Raw genomic sequence first — 26,157 nt, forward strand, 5'->3', positions numbered from 1 at the left:
CATGACTCACCTTTCTTCCCTTGAGCAACTGTACTGTGAATGTAAAGATGGCGACGTCATTTGTTCTCCGCTCGTTGTTGACCATGGTTAACTCTGTTCAATTTTCACCACTCAAAATTTGGATTCTTCATAGCCGATATCAATGAATTTTATATCACTGTCTTCGATGATGATGATGATAATAATAATTAAATGATATTAGGGTAAAAGCACTAGTAATATCAAAGTTATATGACTTATTTCGTTAGAATTTATCACTTCTGCGTTGTTACATATACCTTTAAAAGAGTAATCTTGTATAACAAGACATGATATTAATACGCAATTTTCCTATGTCTAGTGATGGAAATCGTAGGACCGAAGTACAGACCAATTTATTCTGTTCTTCAAGGATTTGGATGGTGTTTTGGGTATATCATGCTTCCTGGAATCGCTTGGCTACTACGTGATTGGTTTTATATACAGTTAGCTATCAGTCTGCCTTGCATCATCATTCTGTTCGGCACCTGGTGGTGAGTGCATTCACTATAATCATAATAAAAAGGTTAGCGATACACAGCTATCTTAATGTATTAAATTATGAAAGAAAACCAACAGTTATAGCATGCATGCTTACTTTGGTTATATGTAAAAATGATTTGTTCGTACTTTACTGATCTAGGATTATTCCTGAATCTCCTCGATGGTTATTGGCAAACGGCAAACTGGATGAAGCTACATATATTATAGAGAGAGCATCTAAAATGAATGGAAAACCTGTAGTAGACCAAAACATTAAGATGAAACAATTTTCATATGGATTACACCAGGTAAATAAAATTACTGAATGCTGATTTAGCAAAAAAAAAAAACTTTCTTTTTTAAATCATCTTTATAACTGTTAAAATTCTTGACTCGAGTTTCATAAAAGTTTGTATAAAAATATCATGCCACTAGAGGTCGTTGCAGCACAATCTTATTAAGAATGATAATTATAATATCTGTAAAACAAAAAACGATTACAATATTGTAAAACTGCAAATTTTATCCATATTTTAGCATGCAAACAAATAATATTTATAAAGAAATGTATATTTAGTAAGGGGCAATGAAAATTACGACTTTTATTAAAAAGTGTCAAACTGGAATTTTTTGGGGGAAATTATTTGAATACATGCGCCACTTTCGTTGATTATTTTATAAAATGTTAGTACATGTTTTCATTATAAAACTGCATTTTTCTTTAACTGGCACGGGCTCCTTTAAAAGTATATATTCAAACCAGTATATATAGTTATCTAATTGACTAGGCATTTTGCTTTCAGTGTGGTGTAAACTACATTGGACGAATTGGCAGATCTGCATAGATACGCCGATCGGAACACTTCAAAGAAGTTGAGAACGAAACAAAGCATAAACCACCTCTGGCAGCACATACAACAGAAACAAACATTTAGTAGCAACGAACTTTATGATTACCTCTTTTACTTAATTCAGAGAATCAGTCGAAGGAATCAATTCAACTGGAAGTATCCCAGATATGCGTATTGTTGATTTCTTTCCATTTCTCTTTTCTTATTTTTATTTATTTTTTCTGAGAATATTCCAATGTCTTGATAAATGCTGATCAAAAGGATCACCAATTTTTATGTATTTACTTATTTTTATGATATACATGATTTGTTGTCATCTGGAAAAAATTTACAATTATAATATATTTGTGTTATAATGTAATGATAAAAGGGGCAATACATACCTATTTAGTCATAAAAGCAGTGGGATCATTACAGTAAAACAACGTATTTCAATTTAAAAACGTGTATAATAAAAGCAGTACCGTAACAAGGGTATGAAGCGCCAGTGGCAAGTATCTAACTTGCGGCCCCCAAAATAAAAATGACAAAAAGTTTGAAAAATTTAAATAATATGTTAAATACTTAATATTGATCCCATCAAAATGAGTTGCCTGTAAATCCATTGATGTATTATTACAAATAAGTAATCTATTAAATAAAAGCAAATTTTTATTCAATGAAAAATAAATTAAAGAAAAACACGAGATAGGTATAATATAAAAGAATAGAATAAAAACATAAGTTCAGCATATTTCATAAAAAAAATTCTACTTTTTTGATTTGCAAACACTCTATTATATCGTCATAATTTAATGTCTTGGCAATATCTTTTTCAATTGATATTATAGACATGTTTGTCAATCGCTCTTCTCCAATCTGAAGAACGAAGGTGCGATTTTACAATTTCCAATTTCTAAACGAACGTTCGCAGGAAGCTGTTGTTACAGGCATTGCTATGAGAATCCTTAATGATATGTCTTGATTTGGATACGTGTTTTGTAATGAGAGTTCGTAATATTATTGCAAGATTTGAAAAGCGTCCATATCGCCTAAATTTTCAAAAACTTCCATGACTTGATATTTGAAACTCTCAATTTCGCATAAATTCGGGAGCATCTAAGTCGCTGTTGTATTTCAATGTCAGGTCAGCTGCGCATCGTTTGAGATCAACTAGCTGCATAATTTTTAAAGCGTATCCATTTAAAAAACTGAAGTCGTTGGCGACCTCTTGTAAAGCAGTAAATCTATCATTGAGTTGTGTGAGTATTAAATCTAAAACTTCGCACATGTCACTTAAACGTTGAAGACGAACAAATAAATTTTCCTTTAAAAGATCCCATCTACTAGTAGAATTTACAAAACATTTGTCCATACATTCTGATTTTTTCCAAATAAAATCGAAAAATATTTTCCTTTTTGGATATTTGAAATAATATGCTGTCTAATTTTAGAAGCAACTATATTAATTATATCATTTTGTATTATACGAGAGAAATAATTAACTTGATTTTTCTTATGACTTTCAATATGTTGCGCAATAATAGGCTCGTAATGATTAATTAATTCCATCGTGTTCAAAAATTTTCCACATTCGGGATGACCAATTTTTTCACAAGTTCCTCTCAAAGCGTCATTATTTTTTACGCAGTGCAGAATGGCATTCAAAATAACTTTTAAAATATGTCTCCACTTTTCTTTTTCTTTTAAAATTGCTTCTTGTAATGGATCGTCTATAAAACCACCTTTCTTAATTTTTGATTCGAAAGTTTTCCATTGGACGTAATATTTTTTTATGATATAATGAATTTTCATGACGTGGTAACATAGGATTCAAATGCTGCAAGTCTCGACACCCCGCAGTTGTCCATACATTCTGATTTTTTCTAAAAAGAATACACGGAAAACAGAACAGGACATCTTTTCGCTTGCAATATATCAGCAAATTTCTGCGTACTTGTTCTCCGTTTGACATGGTTTTTACAAACCATTTTTTATCAAATTGCTGATTTTCTGTATCAGGATAAACACTCATATTATCGCACAACTCGGGTCCATGTTGAACAAATATTTGTATGTTACTATTGGTTATGTGCTATGTTGTGGGATCATTAAAATCCATTATTTTTGCATTATCAATATTTTCTAATCTAACATCCACCATATTAATTATTACATTGCTTCTCGATTTCCTGATTTTGACGTTCAATTGTGCTTTTTTCTTCTGTTTCATTTTCACATGAAACATGACTACTTGTAGAAGGCAGATTTAATTCAGTTGTTAAGCTTGAATGAACTGGAGGTGTAGAAGATTTCGTAATAAAAATATTAATTGGAGTTATATTTTTCTTTATATTTTCAATCTTCTATTCTCTTATTTTTTTTTACACTGTGCACCGGAAGGTTTTTTTTTTTGGTGGCATATTACCCTAGAAGTGTTTTTTAATTTAAATTTATGTTTTTATTAATATAATTATTATAGTACTTACTCAGTATGTTGTATATAAACAAAATTATCTCTCTTTTCCGGTATGTTTTGTTCCACAAAGGAGCGAAAATATCCAACAACGACACAGCAGCAACAACGTCGCGGCGCGTCTTTTGCCACGCCCTCGTTACGGCACTGAATAAAACTAGTTCACTTGCAACCCTTCAAAATCAGTTACGTATATAAATACGAAACAAATACTCCCAAATAATTGTCGCTCTGGTTGGCCGATTGGTTAGAGTATCCGCCGTGGGCATGAATGTCTGCGATTGTCTGTGAAAATACTAGTGATGGTGGTAGGCGGTAGATGGCGTTGGTGCCAATGATGATGGTAGTTACGGTTCGCTGTAATTGGTGGATTAAGTGGTGGAGACGGAGAGTTGTAGAATAGGTGCCCTCCCTCGATGGATGTTTGGACTCCTTGGAGGTGTTCACTCAATAATAATGCCTGTTCTATAGGCATTTCCATAGATACCAGGCTCGGCTGGAGGTTCTGAGCAGGTCCTGATAGACGCTTCTCCACTAACCTGAACAGCCCTTTTAAATGTGCAAAACACAAGCAGCTTCTAGTGAATATCTATAAATAGACCAACGTCATCCGGTCTTTCATTCCATCTGTCCCTGTTCTTTGGAACAGCTGTTCAAGAAACGCATTAGCAGTTTGTTTCGTTTTTCTTTCTCAATAAACACGCACTATATTGTTTATAGGTTTCGCAAACACTCACGTATGGGGGTTTATATTTTAAAAAAAAATAATAAGAGTTAAGTTAAGATGATGATGATCAGCCTGTAGAATCCTAATGCTGGGTAAAATCAACACCCAAATGTGTAGGTGAGAAAAACAATCACAAACATCCAAGCTTCCTGGAAATCAAATCCACAGGTTGGAAAGCAATTACGAGAACTGCTCAGCCGACTAGGCCAGCTGTTGATTTTTATATAAATCAACAGCTGTGCTAACGTATTTTATTTTACTCAGTTTCTCATTGTGGTGACTCATTAGTCAGACAAATATTTCACTCGTCACGTATTAGCATGCCTGTACTTTTGCGAAGGTCCCCTAACAACATAGTCACGTGTTTATCCCTGGATGTGGTCAATTTATAAGCTTTTGTTAATGTTGCAGTTCATTTTAACCCTTTATAACTAGCAGTGTTGAAGCAAATAAGTCAACTACTTATGTAGTGTGTTTGCCAGTCTGGGTAGAAAACATTCATGCATTTTATAAGTGATACAAGACTAGTTATTATTTTTGTATTAATAATATTATTATTCGCTAAGTTTTCGTGTCTAATACTTAAAATATGTCTTGAATCACTGTTATAAAAAAAATCTTCTCTGCCATTATCAGCAAACGTTGAATACATTCAATATAATAAAATACATACCTTAGGAGCTGTGGTTAAATTCTAAACGAATAAGTTCCGGGGGCCCTATACAAAATAACCAGTTGTATTTACCTTTGAATGCTATCCGGGGGAAGCTCCAAATCTCCCCGTCCCTTTCATCACGCGTTCATAATCAGGCGACTGTTGATATTGACTTTATATACACATTCAAAACTGTAAACAATTGTTGAATAATGACACAATATTGTAGTCATAATTACCGTAAAGGGAGAAAAGTTAGAAAATAGAAAAATGTTCCTACAAAATAACCAACTGTATTTACCTTTGAATGCGATCCACTGGTCGAGTGTCCAGCAAGTCAGCAAATCTTTCCTTTCGTTCAGCGTATTAATATTATCGCATTGCAACTGATGGGAATTCTGTGGATTCGTTACAGACCTCTTTCTCTTCAGAAACTACACATTACAAACTCGTTTTGTATTATCACTGTCATCAGAGCTATTTTTCCGTTTAAAGGAGGTACCAATGCACTTATCCATAGTTGAAAGACTGTATTTACTGGAATATAACTCGCACCCCTGATTTTACTTTTCGAAAAAAGAAATCAAAAAGTTTCGCGTATACCTCACAAATGAAAAAAGAAAAAAGCTGAAACACTTTCAGAGCTGGGTGATAGTAACTTGCTTCTGCGGTAAACAACACGCCCTCCCCAATAGCCAAATGCAGAGGCAAGAAAAAGAAGTACTTTTATTATGTCAGTGAATAAGGTAGAAGCACTCTGTGTAATATAGAGGGTGTTTCAAAAAGAATGACCCGATTTCAAATAATTATATTTAAAATAAATTACCAAGTAAGAAGTAAGGCCTTTGTTTCACTCACCACAATTACAAATGCTCAATGTGCCCTTCACCTGCTGCACGGACAGCATCAATTCTTTTTGAAATTCTTTTTGACATTCTTTCTGAAACACTCTGTATTTCTCAACAAATGGTGCAATTAGAGACAATTGGAATAAAAACCACACTAATTAATGAATCACATGTCCCCTAATATAGAAACTATGCTGTATAGACTCAAGCAAAACCATATGTTGCACGGCAAACAGTATCTAACTAAAAACTATTGTTATTAATTAGATGTGTGTGAGTTCGCTTGCTACAAAGCAGCAATAAAATTCAACCGAACTTGTCCAAATTCGTAAACGTCTTAAAACTAAGAAATATATATATATATATGTAGTGAATGTTGTTATGGCAGTTTCACATATGGAATTCGGTTGAAGAGAGTTAGCATTTCAACTCAATTGTCAGCTGTGCTTTTATCTTTCGGTTGTGTGATCTTTTGTTAATACCGCACCAATCAATGATGCACGTCTTAATAATCTGCCATTGCTGTCTGTTTCGCGTTAGGCTTAATTACCGTAAAGGGAGAAATGGAAACAGAAAAATCTTCCGGGGGGAGGGTGCATAAAAAAGTTCTGGCGCTGTGCCCTGGCTGAATTTAACCACTGCTTAGGAGCAACATGAAACAGTTTCAGTAAATATCGACATTAAAATCCTTGTCTACACATATGCTTACATTCAGTGCTTTTCTGAATTTTGATTGGTTTCCGAAACATTGTTTGGACAAATCAGTGATGTCACATGACACGTCAACAACGCAGGAACAATGGAAAATCATCTAGAATAAAATCAAAATAATTAAATAATTTCTGAAAATAAGTACTTCTTTCTCGACTTTTCAACATTAATTACAACATCGCAACATGAAAAAGCAACATTAATTATAATCTTATTACGTATTTGATAGTTCACATCCACTTTTTTAATTATTTATTGATTTCTTAAAATTCAAATTTTGTACGGTGTGCGTGGTGCAACTTGAAAAATAGCAAAAAATTCTATCTTTATGAAAGGGAACGAGTTCGAATCCCGTGATAACAAGAGAAAATTTCATATGGAATATTTTTAATTTGAAGGTGAGTTAACCGATCTCATACAAAGGGAGGAGTTTTTTCTTCAGAAACTCGTTTTTTGTTTTTTAAACACGCATACAGACAGACAAATCGGCCATGAGAATACACGCCATTTACAAAAAAAAAAAAAAAAATACTGTTGTAGTGGTGGGCGGTTGATGGTAGTGATATGGTTGTGTTGTAATTGGAGCATTAAGTAGTTGGGGAGACGGCGAGAAGTTTCTGGACTTGTTGGAGGTATGACGTTGTAATAATAATAAGAATAATAATTTACAATAAATTAGTGGAATTAACTGAACTGGATTTAATACACCAGTAATGCCATCTATCTTCTTAGAATGTTTATACGAGCAATGATTATCAAGATAGCTGAATTTAAGCAAATAATTGAGAGAAAAAACATTGTCTCTTTCGTATAATTATAACTAAATTTCTGTTGAAAAATACGAGACACTTTTGGCAATGAAATTTAGATTTCAAAACAGAGTAGTGTTTTGAAAAGGAGGTACGTCTCGTTCTATTAGGGGACTGTCATGATCCTGCACCATTTATCAGTAGACAAAAACTGAATTTTTTTTTTTACTTTTATTACTGATTGTATAATTAATTTTGCCTTGAATTTAGTTATATTTTGTTAAGAATTAAGTTGGAATGACGTAATGTCTCTACTTTGCAGGAAGAAAAAGAAAAACGAAAACAAAATCATACAACAATCCTAGACCTTCTACGATATCCTAACCTAAGGAAAAAGACAACAAATATTTATTTTATGTGGTAAGTGGAACATGATGTTTACCGGGTGTTATATTTAATAAGTGATTGAATATTCCCTCCCTCTCTTTCTCTTCCCAGTATTGTGTGGGTCCCAATAAACCGGGGACATAGATATTTATGAATGTCTTAAGGTAGGAGATCAATTTCATCGCTTACAACGAGTGAGATCTCGCCCTGTTTATTGGAGACCTAACTCCAAAAAATTAATTTAATAAAAACTAATTATTTACAGCCGGCGTTTCGCTAGCTTAAAGTAGCATTACCAAAGGCAATATAACACTACATGCTCAGTGAAAGCACAAACTAAAATGACTGAATAACAAGGACAGTCAAGTGAATGGAGGACATCAGCTCGACCAAGTCTTCCCGCATCCAATCATGTGCTTTTTAAAAATAACTTTAATTATTAATAACGAAACAGTTATTAATTATTTTGTCTTTCTTTTTATATTAACTAATATTTACAGTCTGGACTTCCATTTTTTTTTCAGGTTCGTCAATTCTATTGTTTACTACGGACTTGTTCTGAACACAGGAAACATTGGAGGACATTTTTTTATCGATTTCTTAATCTCTGGGTTCGTAGAATTTCCATCTAGTATCTTATGTTTTATTCTTTTGAGATACATTGGGCGTCGAAATCCGACAATGATCACAATGGTATTCGCTGGTTTATCTTGCATCGCCATACTTTTTGTACCAGACAGTGAGTATTTAACTTTTGTTGCGATGTCATCAATAATTTTTATTATTTTGTTTGATGCCAACATTCCAAACATTCGGAACCATTACAAAACGGTTCTAAATACATCAGTGTTATTATACATATATAGGTTTCGTTATGAATACTGCTTACATGGTCTAACTCCTCGATATACATACAGTCATGAGTCGATACACATAACATATAATGTATGATATGACTATTGCATGGTCCGTCAAATGAAAACTGAACTTAACATTTTGTGTCCTTAGATTAAGATGCAACTTCCTAACATGTTTAAGTCTTCTATTATTAATTACTTTCCAGCTATGTATTGGCTAAAACTAACGTTGGCTATGATAGGGAAGTTTGCGGTCTCAACATCTTTCTCTCTTGCTTTCGTCTATTCGGCAGAGATCTTTCCCAGTGTGACTCGCAATATCGGTATATCGTCAAGTTCATCATGCGCCAGAGTTGGAAGTATTGTAGCCCCTTTCACCGAGTATTTGGTAAGTACCAGAAGCAGGAAGATTTTGTGTTCCGAACGATTCGATGCGTAGGTAGAGTAGAAGGAATGGATGCGAGTTTTCGGATGTGTGGAGTGAGTCTGAGGTATCGTTATCAATACTGAGTATCAGATATCAGGAGTCTGGAAAAACTAATAACAGGATTGAGACCTAACTCAGAGAGTCAGGAAGAATAAATTAAAAAGGGTAGAATGGTGTGAATGTGAGTGTAAGAGCGACTGTGTTAGGGACAGGAATGGGCTTTGTCATGGAAATGTTGATGAGGTGAGAACGGTTTCGGGTTTGTGTTCGTCCTGTTCGGACACATCACACATGTGCGAAGATTTGTACATGGATAAAACACTAGAGAAGAATAGAGATCTGCAAGTTGTCCAACTGTGTCATACAGACTGCAGACAAGAGTATACAAAAGAACATGCAGGTAAATTATTATGTCTGTACACGAATGCTACGAGTATCAGAAACAAAGGGTAGAGTTTGTTGCCTTGGTCAATATGCTGCGACCTCAGATTGTAGGCATTAGTGAGCCCTGGCTATCAGAATCACACCTCCTAACTGGTATCAAGTGTCATGGTTGCAGTATTTTTAGTAAGGATAGAGTGGATAGGAGAAGGGGGGGCGTGCTGCTAATGATATTGGATGACTTAAATCCAGTTAGAGTTGAGACCTATGAATGTAGTAATACTACTAACAGTATTTCATGTGGCAGTGAGTCTGAAATAATCTGTTGTGAGGTGGAATCCAACAAGATCAATTTCATAGCGGGCTGTTGTTACAGACCTTTTGGATCGGTTGCTAGTGATGAAGAAATGCATCTCCAAATAAACAAGATGAGCTGCAAGAGACTAATAATAATTGGAGACTTTAATTATCCAAATATTGATTGGGTATCAGTAGAATCTCATGAGAAGAATGGAAACATTTATTGTGGGGCAATTTCCACAAGCAGCATGTGACAGAAGAACTCGAGGTCAAAGAATGTTAGATTTGATTATAGTGTCAGAAGGCGTTTCAGTTAAAGACGTAAGTATTCTGCCTCTGGTTGTTGACAGTGATCAAAGGTACTCACTTGGGAAGTGACTAAGTTTATGAATGTTCCATTCAGAAAACGTTAACTACAAAGCAGGAAATTATGACCAACTGAAGAGTATACCGAGTTCAATGGAATGGGATCGGTTGCTGGATGGAAAGAATATCGACAGTGCATGGGAAGCATTTAAACAATACTTAAATTATGCCATATCAGAATGTGTTCCGAAAGTTCGAAGAATAAGTAGAGTAGGGGTCAAATGGATGTGTAATCTTATTAAGTAAGAGATTCGTAAGAAAAGGACAATGTGGAAGGAATGCATAAGGATGAACGTCCGTTATAAACGTTATAAGCACAGGCTAGAATAGTCACAACTGTTGTACGGAAGGCAAAGTCTAAGTATGAAAAGAAACTCGCTCTGCGTGCTAAAGACAACCCACAAGAATTCTATCGATATGCTGCAAGTAAAAGAAATAATGAATATGACAGAATAATACTTCTAAATGCAGATGGCGTGAGGGTTACAGATACAGAAGAGGTTGCCCATTTTGTTAAAAGCTATCAACCTAGCGTGCGTAACACTGAACTCACTGTTACCTCTTCACTAGATGAAGAAACTCAGGCGTATGAGGACGAGGTATTAGAGCTGCTGCATAAACTGAATAAGAATTCAGCAATTCGGACTGATGGGATATCAGTACGGGTGTAAAAGAGTGTTCAGCTGAACTCGATATTGCTTTGATTTGTGAGGGCTCGCATTCAGAAATGGGTTGACAGTGAATCTCCACTTTCCAATGAGCAACTAAGGGAAGGGCATGTTTTAACAACTTGCTCACATTCTGTAATAATCTTACGATTGAACTAGACAAGGGGACTGGATACACCATGAAACTTTTGAATTTTGCTAAGGCTTTTGAAGAAAACAGTATAGAAAACTACTGCATAAATTGGAGAATATGGGTTTCGAATATAGAATATTAGAGTGGATAAGTGGATGGCTGATTGATAGATATCAAAAAGCGGTATACGGGGGATATGAGTCTGCAAGATTTAAGGTAACCAGTGATGTACCACAGGGATCAGTACTTGGTTCACTTTTATTCAATCTGTGCATTAATGATATTGGGAAGGATTTGACAAGCTAAATACATACAGCTATTTGCTGATGATGCAAAGATAGGTAGGGTAATCAGAAATGCTGCTGATATGCAGTACTTGCAGAATGATTTGAATAAGCTGGAATTGTGGGCATGGGAAAATTGGTGTCAGCTCAATATCAGTAAATGTAGTCATTTACTTTGGCGTGATTAGATATCCTATGTCATATCATATTGGTGGGATTAGGCTAGAAGAAACTGATGAGGCTAGGGATCTTGGAGTATTAATAGATAGGAAGTTGAAGTTTAGGGGCCATGTGGCAAAGATAGCAACTGCAACTCAAAAGATAATTGCAATGCTGAAACGAACGTTCATATATTAAGATAAGAATGTCATTTTGCCTCTTTACAAGGCCTGATAAGAACTCACTTGGACTATTGTGTGCAGACCAGACTGTTTGCAGACCAGACTAACAAACGGGAAAAAGAGGGATAATATTATTGAGACTTAAAAACTTCTGAAAGTTCATAGAGGATTTCAATTGATAGAATTTTCCAATTTATGGAGGGTGGGGAAAAGGACGAGAGGGCATCCTTGGAAGCTGAGAATGAATGCTACTAAGGAATGGGTGAGAGCGAGATTTTTCACTCAATGAGTGGTGCGTGATTGGAATGTATTGCCGTTGGATGTTGTGAGTGCAAGCAGTGTGAATGAATTCAAGATTAAATAGGATAGCTGGTGGGTGTAGTATGTGTCATCCCACGATGAGTATCTGACTCTTGGAAGGTCTCTCTTAATAAGAATAATCTTCTTACTGTTATTTACTTTGACTAAATTATTTGTTGCCCATTACTTCTTCGTAACATACCTAAATGTTCTTAATATTAATACTGTGAGTTTTCGTTTTAGGCTAAAGACTATGACATGGTGGTAAGCATGGGACTCTACGGAGGGCTATCAATAGTTAGCGGGTTGCTAGTTTTGCTACTTCCAGAAACAAAAGACTGCAAAATGCCAGACACCTTGATGCAAGCTGATGCCATCACCAGGTATGTTTAAATAAGTTGTTAAATTGAAATGCCCTAATATTAATTTTACAGGGCCGAATTTAAATCATTCAACAAACAATTGTAGAAATTAAATAAGAAATACGCTAGAGTTGCAATCACTGATGACAGGACATCAGGTTTGGGAATTAAGTGATTGATCTAGATAATTCATAATCTTTTGTTTCTTCATCGTGCTGAAGATCATTATTAAGTGACATATAAAAAGCATTAGTAAAAATAAAAATTGAGTTTGTTGCTTTATTGAATGGGATGTGGCCTAAGATTGTTGACATTTGTGAAATTCGGCTATCAGAATCAGATATGGTAAGTGGGATCGAGTGTAACGGATATACTATTTTCAGGAATGACAGAAGTGATAGAAGAGGAAGAGGAGTGCTACTAATTATATCATGTCCAGTTAGGGTAGAAATACAAGAAACAATGATGGTAACAGTGTCCCAGGGAGCGATGAGTTTGAGTCTGTTTGGTGTGAAGAGGAGGTTAACAGAATGAAATATATGGCGGGGTGTTGCTACAAACCTGGCAGCTCAGTTGTAGGGGACGAAGAAGTGCATCGCCAATTTAGCCTTATGGGTACCAAGCGAATGATCATTACTTTAATTTTGCAAACATTGATTGGGCAGAAGAGAAATCTCATGATCAGAAAGAACAGGAATTTATTGAATTGTTGCGAGATAACTTTCTAAAGTACCATATGAAAGAAGGAACTCGAGGTCAAATAGTATTGGATTTGCTCTTAGCGTCAGAAGTGATCTCTGTCAAGAATATAGCTATTTTACCACCAATTGGTGACACTGATCATGCTGTTCTTTCCTGGGAAATATATACTTGTATTGAAGCGCCGATTAAAACAGGCTACATGCTGAACTACAAAGCTGGAAATTACGACCGACTTAGAAGAATACTATCTTTGGTCCCATGGTATCAGTTACTGAATGGAAAAAATGTCAGCAATGCATGGGAATCTTTGAAAAAGTACTTGAATGACGCGGTATCTGAATGTATCCCTAGTGTTCGAAGAGTAAGTAGGTGGGGTGTGAAATGGATGTGCAGCCCTATTAAGCTAGAAATCCACAAGAAGAAGATGATGTGGAAAGAGTGTCGTGAGAATACGAGTGAGAGGAGTTATGAAATATATAAAGCTCAGGCCAGAAAAATAACGAGTATTGTGAGAAAAGCTAAAACGGAGTATGAAAAGAAATTGGCCATGCAAGCTAAAGGCAATCCAAAAGAATTTTATCGTTATGCCACAAGCAAAAGAAAGAATGAATGTGGAAGAATAACTTTATTGAATGCAGATGGTACACGAGTGTCGGAAGCAAAGGAGATTATTCAGTTAATGAATGCTTACTTTGCTAAGATATATCGACCAGGTATTAGTATGGTGCACAGTGCTACTGCTACGTTGGATGAAGAGTTACAGATTCATGAAAATGAGATTGTAGAGCTTTTGCTTAACCTAGATAAGAATTTGTTAATAGGGACAGATGGAATATCTGCCCGTTTGTTAAAGAATTGTTCAGCTGAATTGATTAGGCCTTTCACACATTTGTATAACTTAAGTGTCAGCTCAGGAATGATATCACAGGAATGGAAGGAATGCAATATAGTTCCATTGCACAAGGGTGGTGCAAAAACTGATGTGTCTGACTACCGACCTATTAGTACTTCTGGTGTGGTAGTGAAGATTTTAGAGAAGTGAGTAAGAACTCGCATAAAGAAATGGGTAGGCAATCATTCTATACTCTGCAGGGAACAGCATAGGTTTACTAAAGGAAGGTCATGTTTTAGCAATTTGCTCATATTTTATAACAATGTTACGGCCGAGTTGGATAAAGGAAATGGATACACTATGATAATGTTGGATTATTCTAAGGCATTTGATAGGATACCACATGATAGGCTGTTGCCTAAACTAGAAAATATGGAATTGGAACATTATCTATCGACTTAGATCAGGGATGGTTAATAGACAGATATCAAAAAGTGGTATACAGTGGGTGTGAATCTGTGAGATTTAAGGTAACCAGTCAGTGGTGTACCTCAGGGTTCAGTCCTTTCGCCATTATTATTCAATCTATACATTAATGACTTCAAGCAGGGTCTATCATCAGATTTGCAATTGCTTGCTGATGATGCGAAGGTAGGCAGGACAATCCGGGATGCTACTGATATTCAGCAATTACAAAATGATTTGAATGGACTGGAAATCTGGGCAAACGAAAATGGCTGTCAGTTTAATGTTAGTAGTGTAAAGTTATGCACTTTGGCGTGATTAGAGATCCGGTGGTATATTATATTAGTGGGGTTATGCTTCAAGAAACGGAAGAGGCAAGGGATCTTGGTGTATTGGTGGAAAACAATTTAAAGTTCAAAGGTCACATAGCAAAAGTTGCAAACACAACTCAGAGGATAATTGCTATGTTGAAACGGACCTTGACATGTAACGATAAGGAAGCAATTTTGCCTCTTTATAAGGCTTTGATAAGACCACACTTGGATTACTGTGCGCAGATTTGGTCTCCCGGGTTCCAAGGGGATAAAGAAAATGCGGAAAGGGTGCAAAGAAGAGTTACAAAGATTATATCCCGATTATGGGATTTAGATTATGAGGACAGATGGCGAGTATGTGGATTACAGACTCTGGTTAACAGGAGAAAGAGGGGTGATATGATAGAGGTCTATAAACTTTTCAATGGGTGTTATAGCATTTCAAATGATGAAATGTTTCGTTATATGGAAGGCGAGGAGAGAACACGGAGGGCATCTATGGAAGTTAAGGTTGTTCTCAGTCAAGAAAGGGATAAGAGCTAGGTTTTTCTCTCAGAGAGCAGTGAATGAGTGGAATAATTTGACCTTATGGGTAGTGAGTGCATCTAGTGTAAATTAATTTAAGGGAGGGTATGGTAGCTCGGTTGGGTAATTTACAGCCTTCCTCGATGAGTCCTTGACTCCTTGGAGGTCTCAGATAATAATAATAATAATAATAATAATAATAATAATAAACTCATGAGCAGAAACATTATGACCACCCATTTAGTAACGCGCCACGAAATATTCTGAAGTATTCTGGGCCAACTAACTATACAGAATTGCACCCGAAGTCAGCGACAGAGCTAGTCGCTGGCGTGGAGTGGACCGACAGATGCTGCGTTCCCCATGATCTGACAAATGATCGATGGGATTCAAATCAAGAAAATTAGACGCCCAGGGGAACACACTGAATGCTAAAATATCCTCTTGGAACCATGCTTGCAGAATGTGAGTCTTCTGACATGGGGCGTTGTCTTGCTGGAAGAGTCTAGATCCGGGTCATATTGTCATCAGGCCGGGTGACACTAACTGTCATCAATACCTAGTTCGAAGCTATCTCCAGGTAAGGAATAGCGGTCAAGATCTGTTTAATGGGGAAGACAAGAAACAGCCGTGTCTACGAAAACAGTCCCCTTACCAGATACTGCCACAAGTGGCCTGTATCGCAAAAGTGCAGAGGTTAGATGGTCATATTACTTGGGGGGGGGAGAAGATAAATAGATTCTTTAGTGATATTGAATGGGTTATGCAGATTCAAAACAAAGAAGAAAGCAATTGCTTAAGTTCAGTTTGCTATTGATTAACTAATTTCACTAGCGAATGAACAACAGTTTGTTTCATGTGTGTGCTAACAATGCTGAAAAAATAAAAACGCAAAATCAGAATAAGTTAAATGATTGCTCCAAATGATATCAATGATGACATACGAGGAGTGGAACTACTGCACGTGAAGTGAGATGCTTTACTATTTCTTTCCCGGGAGGACTCAGCCGTCTGAGCTGTCACAGCCATCATTACCATTCGCAAAAAATGATAGTGATAAGTCCAAACAAAGTTCTTACAACCATTCAGTAGTCTTATAACCCATTTTCATACTTAAAATCTGAGTATATATCTTATTAGATTTAAAGTGACTTAAATAAATAAAAATTAAAAAAAAACTTTTGTATTTAAAATATAAATGAATCCTTTTTTTTTTAATCGTGGATTTGTTGATTGTTTCAGGTCGTGTAATCCTGGAAGAATAGATGAAAGCAGGCCTTCTATTAAGCTTTGACGTTTTCCAAGATTTAGAAGGATGAGATTATTATTATTGTTTTTTTTTTTGTAATTTCACTGCTGGAAGTCCCAAGAGGAGCTGATGCAAATGTTTTCCAATATCCACGAGCATCAACTGAAAGGGAAAAGCGGTTTGCCTCTAAATTTTATCCACATTTTTAAAAACTGGTAGAAATCACAAACACTAGGATTTGCAAACTATGGAATTGTAACAAGAACCAAAGATGCCAGCAAACGTCAATATCGTACACGTATATTTATATTTAGTATTCACATTTAAATAATATATTACGTAATTTGTTTTAAATATCAGGAAAGAGTTAGTAAGTTTAAAATATGGATCATTTTGACGTGGTCTGTTCTCGTTTAGGTTGTTGCATTCGTCTGTTGGTTACCTACTTAGTTCGAAGTTGCAGAACTAATGTGATGAGTTTATTTTAGACTTTTATTTTTAAACTGAAACATCTACTTTGCAATGTAGTCCTATCTTAAAAATTCACAACTTTCGCATCTTATTCTTACCTGTCGCTTTTCGTCATTTAGCATGTCTTTCTTTTTTTATTTCTAATTTTAATTTACAAAAATTTATTAGGGGTTAATAGATTGTAAAATATTTGCTGCTATTGGCGTATTTTCTTTGTGGTTCGTTCTTAGAAATATTCTCAATGCTGGTTTATTACGCCTTTGGTATATATTAAATTAGTTTCTATTTAATATTTATTTATGCTATTTTAAGAATTTTTCTATTTTTATGGATTTCATAGTTTTTTTTTATTTTTTTACACAGTTCAGAAATTCTGCTGTGGAGATCAAACATGGAACTTTTTTTCAAGCCACTTAGGTCTACCATAAACGGAGAAATAGTCTCGTACCGAGTGATGATTTTGCTGACATCTCTAACCTAAAGACAATCTATGTCCACCGCGGGATCTGAACCCGCAGCCCGGGAGAAGGATACGGGAACCACTCAGCTTACCCGATCGTCAAGCACATACATACACATGCTGGAAATAAATTTATTACACTATTATTGCGCAAGGTTTTTGGTCACATATTTCCCAAATTCTGGAGTTCCTCCTCCTCCTATTTTTACGATCAGAATATCAAAAGCTATATCACCAGGTTAATAAGGTATTATCCAATACACCCCCACTCCCTCTAATTCCCAGACTTAATCTTTTATTCAAGTTTATTTTACGGATCTAGAGTTTCATTAAATACTTTTCAAATCTCCATTTAAAAAAATAAAATAAAGTTAGACATCGATTAAATTTTTCACTATAAATTCAACCCCCGTCCCCGAAAAAAAAATAGTATTGGATAGAGTAGATATTTTGGTTATTAAAATTCAGCTCTTTGCCGCTGGTTAGTTTGTGTTAAGTTATTATGTTGAAATACGTATTGACGTATCCCTTGTTTTAGGAGACGTGACAAATTTTATTTTTCATATCACTATATAAGACAAGCAGATGTATCTCTAGAGTCCACTGCACTTTATTCAAGTAACTGTATAGGCAACATTTCCAGTCGATGCAAATATGAGGATGCCACCTACGCCATCACACGAAGACCAAGGAAACTTGTACGAAAGGATGCTGGGGGTGTGGTATGGAAATTTCTGTAATCCAGGGACGAATTCTCCATGCTTGCTGCGCAAGCTCATTAAATGATTTATAAACATTCCATTTAGGCTTTTATTTTTGTAGACAGAAGACGTATTAAGCTTGCACAGCAATAATTGAGCTTTGAGTTGTATATCGAAGGCCGATGCCTGCTCGTCTAGTCAAAGCTACCTTGGCTTGCTCCGTTGTAGGAGCTTCCAAGTCCTCGGAGCAGCAGCACTGTGATTTCATGCGCGCTCATAGCCATTTCACGTCGTCTCACTCTGTTGCTTGAACACAGGCCATACACAGTCAACGTAGCTCTAGCCAGTGAGCTTCAGCCAGCCTTTATAAGTGTTCGTGTTGCTTGGAAAAATAAAGTTACAACCAACTTTTTATGACGATGTTATTGACCAGTTCATAAAGAAGAACCGTAGGGTAGAATTTGTATTCAAGTAGCTAAATTGAAAAAGATAGAATATCATTTGTAAAATAAATGTTGTATTTGTATGATTAAATGTACATAAATGTCTAAATATATAGTTTTAAATGGTCAGTAACTCATTATTCCGTTAATCAGACTTCAATCACACCTCTCACTCCCTGAATGATAACAAGAGCAAGCGTGAATTTCAAGACTAGCATTCACTCCTGCTGTAATGCTATGTGGAAAGGATTTCCAATCACTCAGGAGTTGAAAGAATCTGTGGGACTTCAGATTAGTAGGGTAATACATGAGGAGCTGCATAGTGTCAGTTTCTACAGAAAGGCAGCTCCACTAAGACAAATATCAACAATGGCGACAGTATGTATTAAACTAGTGAAAAAAACCATCCTCATTTCGAGTAACGAATCATGCTATGCCTTTTTCTGATCACATTACTAGCCTGCACAGAAACCATCTGGAGAGTCAGGTGCATCTAGACTAGTGCGTCCAACAAGGATACATAGAGGAACCGTTTGCAATGACCGATTTATATTATCTGTAACCGGTGAAAAGTGTGATCAGGGTCCAACGAGGACTATATGCTGTTTCAATGTGTAATTTACGTTTCTCTGAAATCTAGCGTTGTCTCAATATTTATTTCAACATAGTTATGTGTCGTCATATCAAACGAGAAGTCTTTAAACTTCCCAGCAAATTATTTGCTTCCGTAAATAGACGAAGAATATAATAAATCCTGAAGCCATTTACACAAACAGGAACTTTCATGAGGAGAAGAAGTCAACATTTCCTGAATAACGTGTGAATCAGCATTACAATGTTGTAAAGTCACTTAATAAAATGTAATAAACTAAACAATAAAAACGCAATTCTTTAAAAAAAAAAAAAAAAATACAATTTTCATGTGTGATTTTATTTATTTGAATTTCTAGTTTCGGTAATTATATTGTACAATAATAAATAACGTGCGAAAATAAATCACGCAAAACAAGAGTATTAGCTACGTTAAGAAAATCGTCTGTACCAACAAAACATAAAGACACAGAAATATTACTTTAAGTAGCCGAGGGAATGGTGTCGCCTTTGCAACCCACAGACTGGATCGCAATATCACTGTAGCCGTGATGTTTGGGAAAATGTTTTTAGGCAGCAGTGTTTAATATATTTAGGCAGCAGTGTTTAATAGCCTCCAGTAGCTTAGACAATATAATGTCTGATCGCTAGAGCAGACTTACAGAGCTATCTTGGTCTACCTTTTTTTTTTTTTTTTTTAATATTGCGAAAGTAAGTTAAGTTTCTCAGGGTTTCAATCCCACATCTTAAAAAAAAAAAACTGACTGCGAATAACACGATATTAACGAAGAGCAAAATACACTTAGAATTAACAACATAGATGGCTTAGCTTTAAGCCTAATTTCTCATGTCGCTTTTGTAGCAATAGCGAAGGTAGAGAGACCAGCTAACCAATTTTTAAAAACTGAAGGCTAAGACTAGTTAGTAAAATATTTTTACTAACTAGTAGACATTTTAATATGCAAATTCTCTAAAGTATAATTACAATAGCTTTCTGATAATGCCAGAATAAGTTGGAGGAACGTTGCATAGTTGTAAATATTATTTTTCATGACAGTTCTACCTACACAAAATTGTAAACATTAGTGCAGTGGGTGGGCTACGATTAGAAATATGGGAATCCTGTTTTGAAGACCCAGAATGAAATCCAGCCTTCCAATAAGTAGGGCGAATTTCAATCGGGGTAATAACATTCATTTACCACATAAAGAATGGCATAAATTCAGGCCAAAGTGGGATTTGCACTCTATTAATTTGAGAAGAAGCTATTCACCTGGCTAAGCAGACAGACTAATTAGTGGATTATCTAGTTTTATAATTTTTCTATTCAGGTGATTTCGGGACTGAAGGTTTACTGATCAGTTTAGTGCAAAGGTGAAGAAATGATCTAGTTGGACAATGCCGAGTGAATAGCATCTCCCCCTCTCCAAACTAGCTATGGTTTCAAACTCCACTATGCCAATGCATGCTTCTGATGTCTGTAGATAGCAGATGAAGTTCATTGCCAGGTATGACACTACCTTTCCTGCTTACTGAAGACCTGATGTGGCTTGAAGAAGTTTCATATTTAGACTGGTCGTGTTTAGGATTGTCACATTATCTAAATCTTAGCCCATACTAATGTGTCATAGATTTCTAAATTTTCGTAGGTTGGATTCATATAAACAATTGAATTCACATTAAATACACACACACACACACACTGGTCTTTAATTTTTATAATTTTCTTTAAATTTTGACGTTTTATAATCTGTAATTTCCTAATTGCAAAGCTCTTGGAGATCTTCCTTCGCATTTCCAACTTGGAATCTTTTTTTTTTTCAACTTCACTCTTCGTGGTATACTCGTTTTCAAGTGTGCTGTAAGTAACGATCTGACACATTTGTTTTCATATGTCAAATGGAATTCCAAAATATTCTTACCTACTCACCAAATGATCTCTTTATTTATACACTGGCTTATCTGTAGCCAGTTCAGACCTAAACTTACATATAATAAAACTTAGTCTTACATTTAAGAAAACATCCTGAAGATCTTAGTTCTGCAATAAGTTGAATCTTTGATAATATAATATATAGAATATTTGTAGATAGATTGTCTTTGTATAATATTGACGTTCACACAGAGATAATGAAGATAACAAAGGGTGAAAAATAATTCATATTAATTACGAATGTCTAATATTTCTTTTTACCGTCAATAAACGAAAATCTGCAAGTTATACTAAACATTTCTGTCGCACATACCTGAAGAAAATTATTGAATTGCGCCGAGCGTATGTTCCATTTTCATATCCCAGGTGGCACCACTTTCCAGTACGAAAGATACTGTTGACATGACCGTCGAAAAATCACTTTTCTGTGTCTTTTTAGCTTCAACATCAAATTTAAACTGCATTACTGTGTGTGTGTGTGTGTGTGTGTGTGTGTGTGTGTGTGTGTGTGTGTGTGTGTGTGTGTGTGTGTGTGTGTGTGTGTGTGTGTGTGTGTGTGTGTGTGTGTGTGTGTGTGTGTGTGTGTGTGTGTGTGTGTACACGCACTCTTTCTAGAAATGTCACTTCTCGTATGAGCGACAGATAGCGAAGACTAAGAAGAAATATGTTGTTTCACATCTAAATATATATATATATATTTTAATTTAACTTATGAATGAGATATTCCTAGTTAATTATGAAAACAACATCCTTAAATTGAAACAGATTTGTTATTTATTATTGATATCATTCAAAAATATATTAATAAATATATTTTTCAGCTTATAAATTTCTCATCGTGTTTCGATTAATGCGCATTATTATAACTCCTAATCTTATGCTTAAAAGAGCGAATGCAAAATCATTACATAAGATCCGAAACTTTAAATATTTCTTTAAATTAGTTGTAAACATTATTTTGGATGCAGTACAACAGAATTAATGCAATGAGGTGTGTTCTAAATTTTAATCACGTTCTGCTTACGCAACTAAGTTAGTTCTCTTCTATAAAATTTGCGTTCGAAATATGTTTATAACTGGCAATTTATGGTATGCACTGATTTAATGAGTACATGTAGAAAACAATGTATACAAAAGCGCAATGCAAAAGGTAAAAAGTATCATTAGTATTCTGATGCTGGCATTACTTTGTGCGACTCCTTTCACACATTGCCCCTCTAGAGAAATACCAGATGCTTTTAATGGTTAACTCCCCGAAGAACCTAAGACTATGAGATGCATATTATGCCTATTAATTACGTGTGTTCTTGTGGTCGGAAGTTTGTTTTTATGGAATGAAAAAACTCTTCCAGCTCCGTATAACACCAACTAACTCAGTTCAGCTAAAAATGCCCTTGTAAAGATACGTTTCTCGCACCATAGTTAGGATTCAAGGCAATATTTTTCCGGTCAAATGGCAGTTTAATAGAAACTAGTAAGAAAGAAACATTAAAATTCATGACAAAAATTCAAAAGCTACATCAGACTATACACATCATTCATTAATTAGATTGTCAACTTTCCAGATCTGTAGAAAAGTTCCACACGTTTTGAGAGTGAAATTTGTCACGTCTACATTCGCAACCAGAGAGCGTAAAAAATAATAAACGAAAAGTGGTTCACACCATTCTCCATCTCAAATAATTCATTAATACTGACAAGAGTGACTGATGAATGTAAAAGAAATGAAATGAACTACATAGGCGAGCTGAAGATTATGACGGAAGACTAGCCAGTAGTCGGTATATATGTGTCTAGTCGCGTAGGTGCCAGATAGGTCAATTGAACGACTGTCGAGGTGTCATATTAAACCAAAATCAACAAAACATTGAACACTTTAGAAATTTTTGTATGCCTGTCAGGTTGTGTATTAAGTATAAGTTTTAATAAGGATAGAGCAAAATTCTTTTCCGAGCGCTACATATTTCAGTAGAAAAGATTTTTCCTCTAAAGTGTTTTGTATTACTCATGTTTCTGTGTGATTATTTTTTCATTCTTACTGCAATTGATCAAATTACTTGTATCATGAAACTAGTTTAATCTGCTAAATCAAAGCGAGTCATTTTTCTAATCCTCTGACATTGTCACGCAAAAAATCATTTTATTTTATTAAACGAAGTTCTAAGAGAAATATTAATACTTGAAATAAAGTGTAAATGGGTAGAAAGGACGATATCTGAACTATATAGCTAAATTTAGAAAGAGTGGAAAATGGAACTGAAATGTGGCTTTTTTTCCCACTCCACTCCATTTCCATTTTCGATCAGCAGGCATTTTGTCCATAGTAATCTTCGACTGAATTATGATTATTCGCCCTTCCATCCCCTAACTTTCACAAAACGCATGATAGCCGAGCACAACTTCAAACTCAAAGGACTGAAATGACTCAATTTCTATTCGTTCTTTCTTTATCTCCTTAATCTTTGGAAAACATCTGTTTCGCCAGGATTTCCCATTGACTAAAATCAATATAATTTCAGTCAAAAATATCAGTGTTTGTCTCTCTCTCTCTTTCTATATTTTGAGATGAACTTAAAACATATACAAATCATTCAGTGGTGTATCGCCTTTAAGGAGTGATATTCCACTGATTTAGACGGACGAACCTTCCTTTGTTCAAAACATTTGTGGTAGACGAGTTTGGAAATGTTATCGAAATCAATTATATATCAAAGTGTTTAAATCTTTTTTTTTTTCCTTTCAGAGTGCACAGTATTTCATTTCGGAGAAGAATCTCACTTAAGCTTTAAGCTCATATGGCCATGACTCAAAAATAAGGTGTAAGAGAGACTCATTTTGCACTTTAAACAAACAACGATCGTTTGAATCCCCTTGAATTTAGGGTTTGAGATCAAATTGTTGATGCACCAGACCCTTCAGATTAAAGAAAGTAGTAGGATCAATTGGACATTTCAGCGAACTTGCCTCGTTCAAATAAGGTTGATCGATTACATTGGGAATCACAGTAGACGCAATTAATTACTGCATTTGTTATTTTAGCCGGCTTGTCTGTTTTGGTGGATGAAAAAACGCTAGTTTGGAGAGAAAAAACCCTTCCACCTCCTATGAAACCTATTCGAATCCTAAAGAGGATTCGAATCCAGGAATTTCGCCAAAGGACATCATCGTTACCGACAGATTTATAAAAGTTCCATGTTGATCTTATTCACTACTGTTTTATTGAATGCCCTGCTGTGATATTTCATGCATTCCTGTTGCAATTTCATCAGAACTTGACGCATGCATTGTTCCCTAAACAAGTTTATTCCACAGAATGGAGAGGAAAACCTAGCCTTGTGGTTTCGATTATCTCACTTAAGCTCTAAGTCAAACTTTCATCTTCTTTTTCGATTGGACAGCATTGGATGCTAAACTCGTAAATTATTTTAACCAATAAGTTAACTATTTACTGGTAATAAAGCCACCAAGTTTCCTGAATCTTTCTTTGAAATATTTGAAAACTTGCATTTATTTATTATTGAATAGTTTCTTTATTTCATCAGTCGGCTTTGCAGGCGGTGGACCAACACGTGCAAATGAAGAGAAAGGAAGCCGAAGAGGTGCAGAGAAAATTCTTGGGAGAAGAGCCATACAGAGACCAGATCCGGGCAGCATTCGAACTGGAAGGGCACTATGCGAAACAACCTCGTGTACCGAACCACTATGATCCACTCTTCGGTAACACGTACTGCAAGGTATTCTATATCATTTTCACTTTATTAAGTTACATCGTGTTAATGATTCCCTATATTATCGTTTTAATATCTTATACTTTCGCTTTTGCAAATATATTGGCGGTCTCTAGAACACGATTTCCAGATAATTTAGACCTCAGTCCACCTATATTACACCTAAAACACAGTATTATAGGTGTCTAACTTTCACCAGGAGTCTGATGCGTATTTTAGTACTAATATCAATTATGTTTTCCTTTTCAATATGAAAGAGACATTATGAGCTGGAACTTAGTCCCAGTTCATAGAATCATTTACCAAATAAGCAATTTACTTAAAAATTAAATCCACTTAATGGTATAGCTTTTTTTTCATAATTAAAAATTGATTGTTGGGTCCTCTCACAAAGGTAATTCATTACAGCGTGGCCTATTTATTGATAGTCAGAGTGGGTAAAATGCAACTGACCAGATAAATCGTTGTTTATGTATTCTAATGAAAAAAAAAAAAAAACTACTTCTTTTCTCATTTGACATGATCAAGTATTTAACGTGGATGACGTAGGATAAAATGTAATTATTTTGAAAGGACTCCTAATTAATATTTCACAAGTGCTCACCAAGCCATAACATTTTATACGGAATGAACGCAAATCAATACAAAAACAGTGAACGACATACAGAAATGTCACTGACATCATTAGAATGAGAACTTTAATGTTTTGATAAACTAAATCGATTAATTATTTTAGTTATTTTTCAAAGACAATTGCTAATATTGTTCGTTCGTTCTATGGATAAAAATTATAAGTTTTTTCTTGCTTTTTTTTTTCTTTTTTCTTGCTTTTTGGCAAACATTATGACACCTGACACGAACATTTCCAGAGTATTTCATACTACAAACTGGAGTTGATTGATTTGTTGTGTTAAGCAACCAGTGACGGCTGGTGGCTTGAAATCGTGGGGGTACTGCAACTTTCGAAATATATATACACACTGTAAGTACAGTGTATACGTGTTTGGGTTAAATATCAAAATTATGGTAAAAATTAAAAAAAAATTAAACATGAAAAAATATTGTTTATTATCGATAAAATTATACAGTTTGGTATAATTCAAAATTACTTAGAAATTCTGAGGTCATAATTGTCAATAAGCCCAGTCATGTTCTAAAATGAAAACTATAACAAATGTCTTTAATTGGAATGTTCAAATATTTAAAGAAACGGAGTAAACACGATAAGGGCTACGAACACTTTACTACTAGCGCAAACTGCATATAAACAACAGTGGAACTGCACGACGGACAGTGCCACATTACGCTAATAGCTCGCATCTCGCTATGACGTGCGCGCGTAGCAGTATGACTGTGGTAAACACTGTGCTACTAGCGTCCTTCGCCCTCCAAGTGCTGCAAGATGGAATTTTGTTATTTTTTATATAAAATAAGAGAATT

At 35.1% G+C, this 26,157-nt stretch overlaps 1 protein-coding gene across 1 annotated transcript; it reads left to right on the forward strand.

Moving 5' to 3' along the window:
- The first annotated feature begins 342 nt into the window (after positions 1–342).
- Positions 343–24,695, forward strand: LOC150096220 (organic cation transporter protein-like). The gene is made up of 6 exons (XM_090409008.1): positions 343–509; positions 662–809; positions 7,820–7,917; positions 8,409–8,577; positions 12,185–12,324; positions 24,515–24,695. Exons 1-6 carry the CDS (start codon positions 343–345, stop codon positions 24,693–24,695), a joined length of 903 nt encoding a protein of 300 aa, XP_090265134.1.
- The last annotated feature ends 1,462 nt before the right edge of the window (positions 24,696–26,157 follow it).

The sequence above is a fragment of the Typopeltis vanoorti genome, chromosome 19 (genome assembly GCF_054136105.1).
Source record: "Typopeltis vanoorti isolate ZY-2024b chromosome 19, IOZ_Tvanoo_1.0, whole genome shotgun sequence".
In the NCBI taxonomy this organism is placed as follows: domain Eukaryota; kingdom Metazoa; phylum Arthropoda; class Arachnida; order Uropygi; family Thelyphonidae; genus Typopeltis; species Typopeltis vanoorti.

Excerpts from the sequence above, each read along its gene's own strand:
- LOC150096220 (XM_090409008.1), top strand. The coding sequence starts at position 343 with ATGGAAATCGTAGGACCGAAGTACAGACCAATTTATTCTGTTCTTCAA. Across the intron at positions 510-661 it reads ATCATTCTGTTCGGCACCTG|GATTATTCCTGAATCTCCTC; the intron begins GTGGTGAGTGCA and ends TTACTGATCTAG. Across the intron at positions 810-7,819 it reads TTTCATATGGATTACACCAG|GAAGAAAAAGAAAAACGAAA; the intron begins GTAAATAAAATT and ends TCTACTTTGCAG.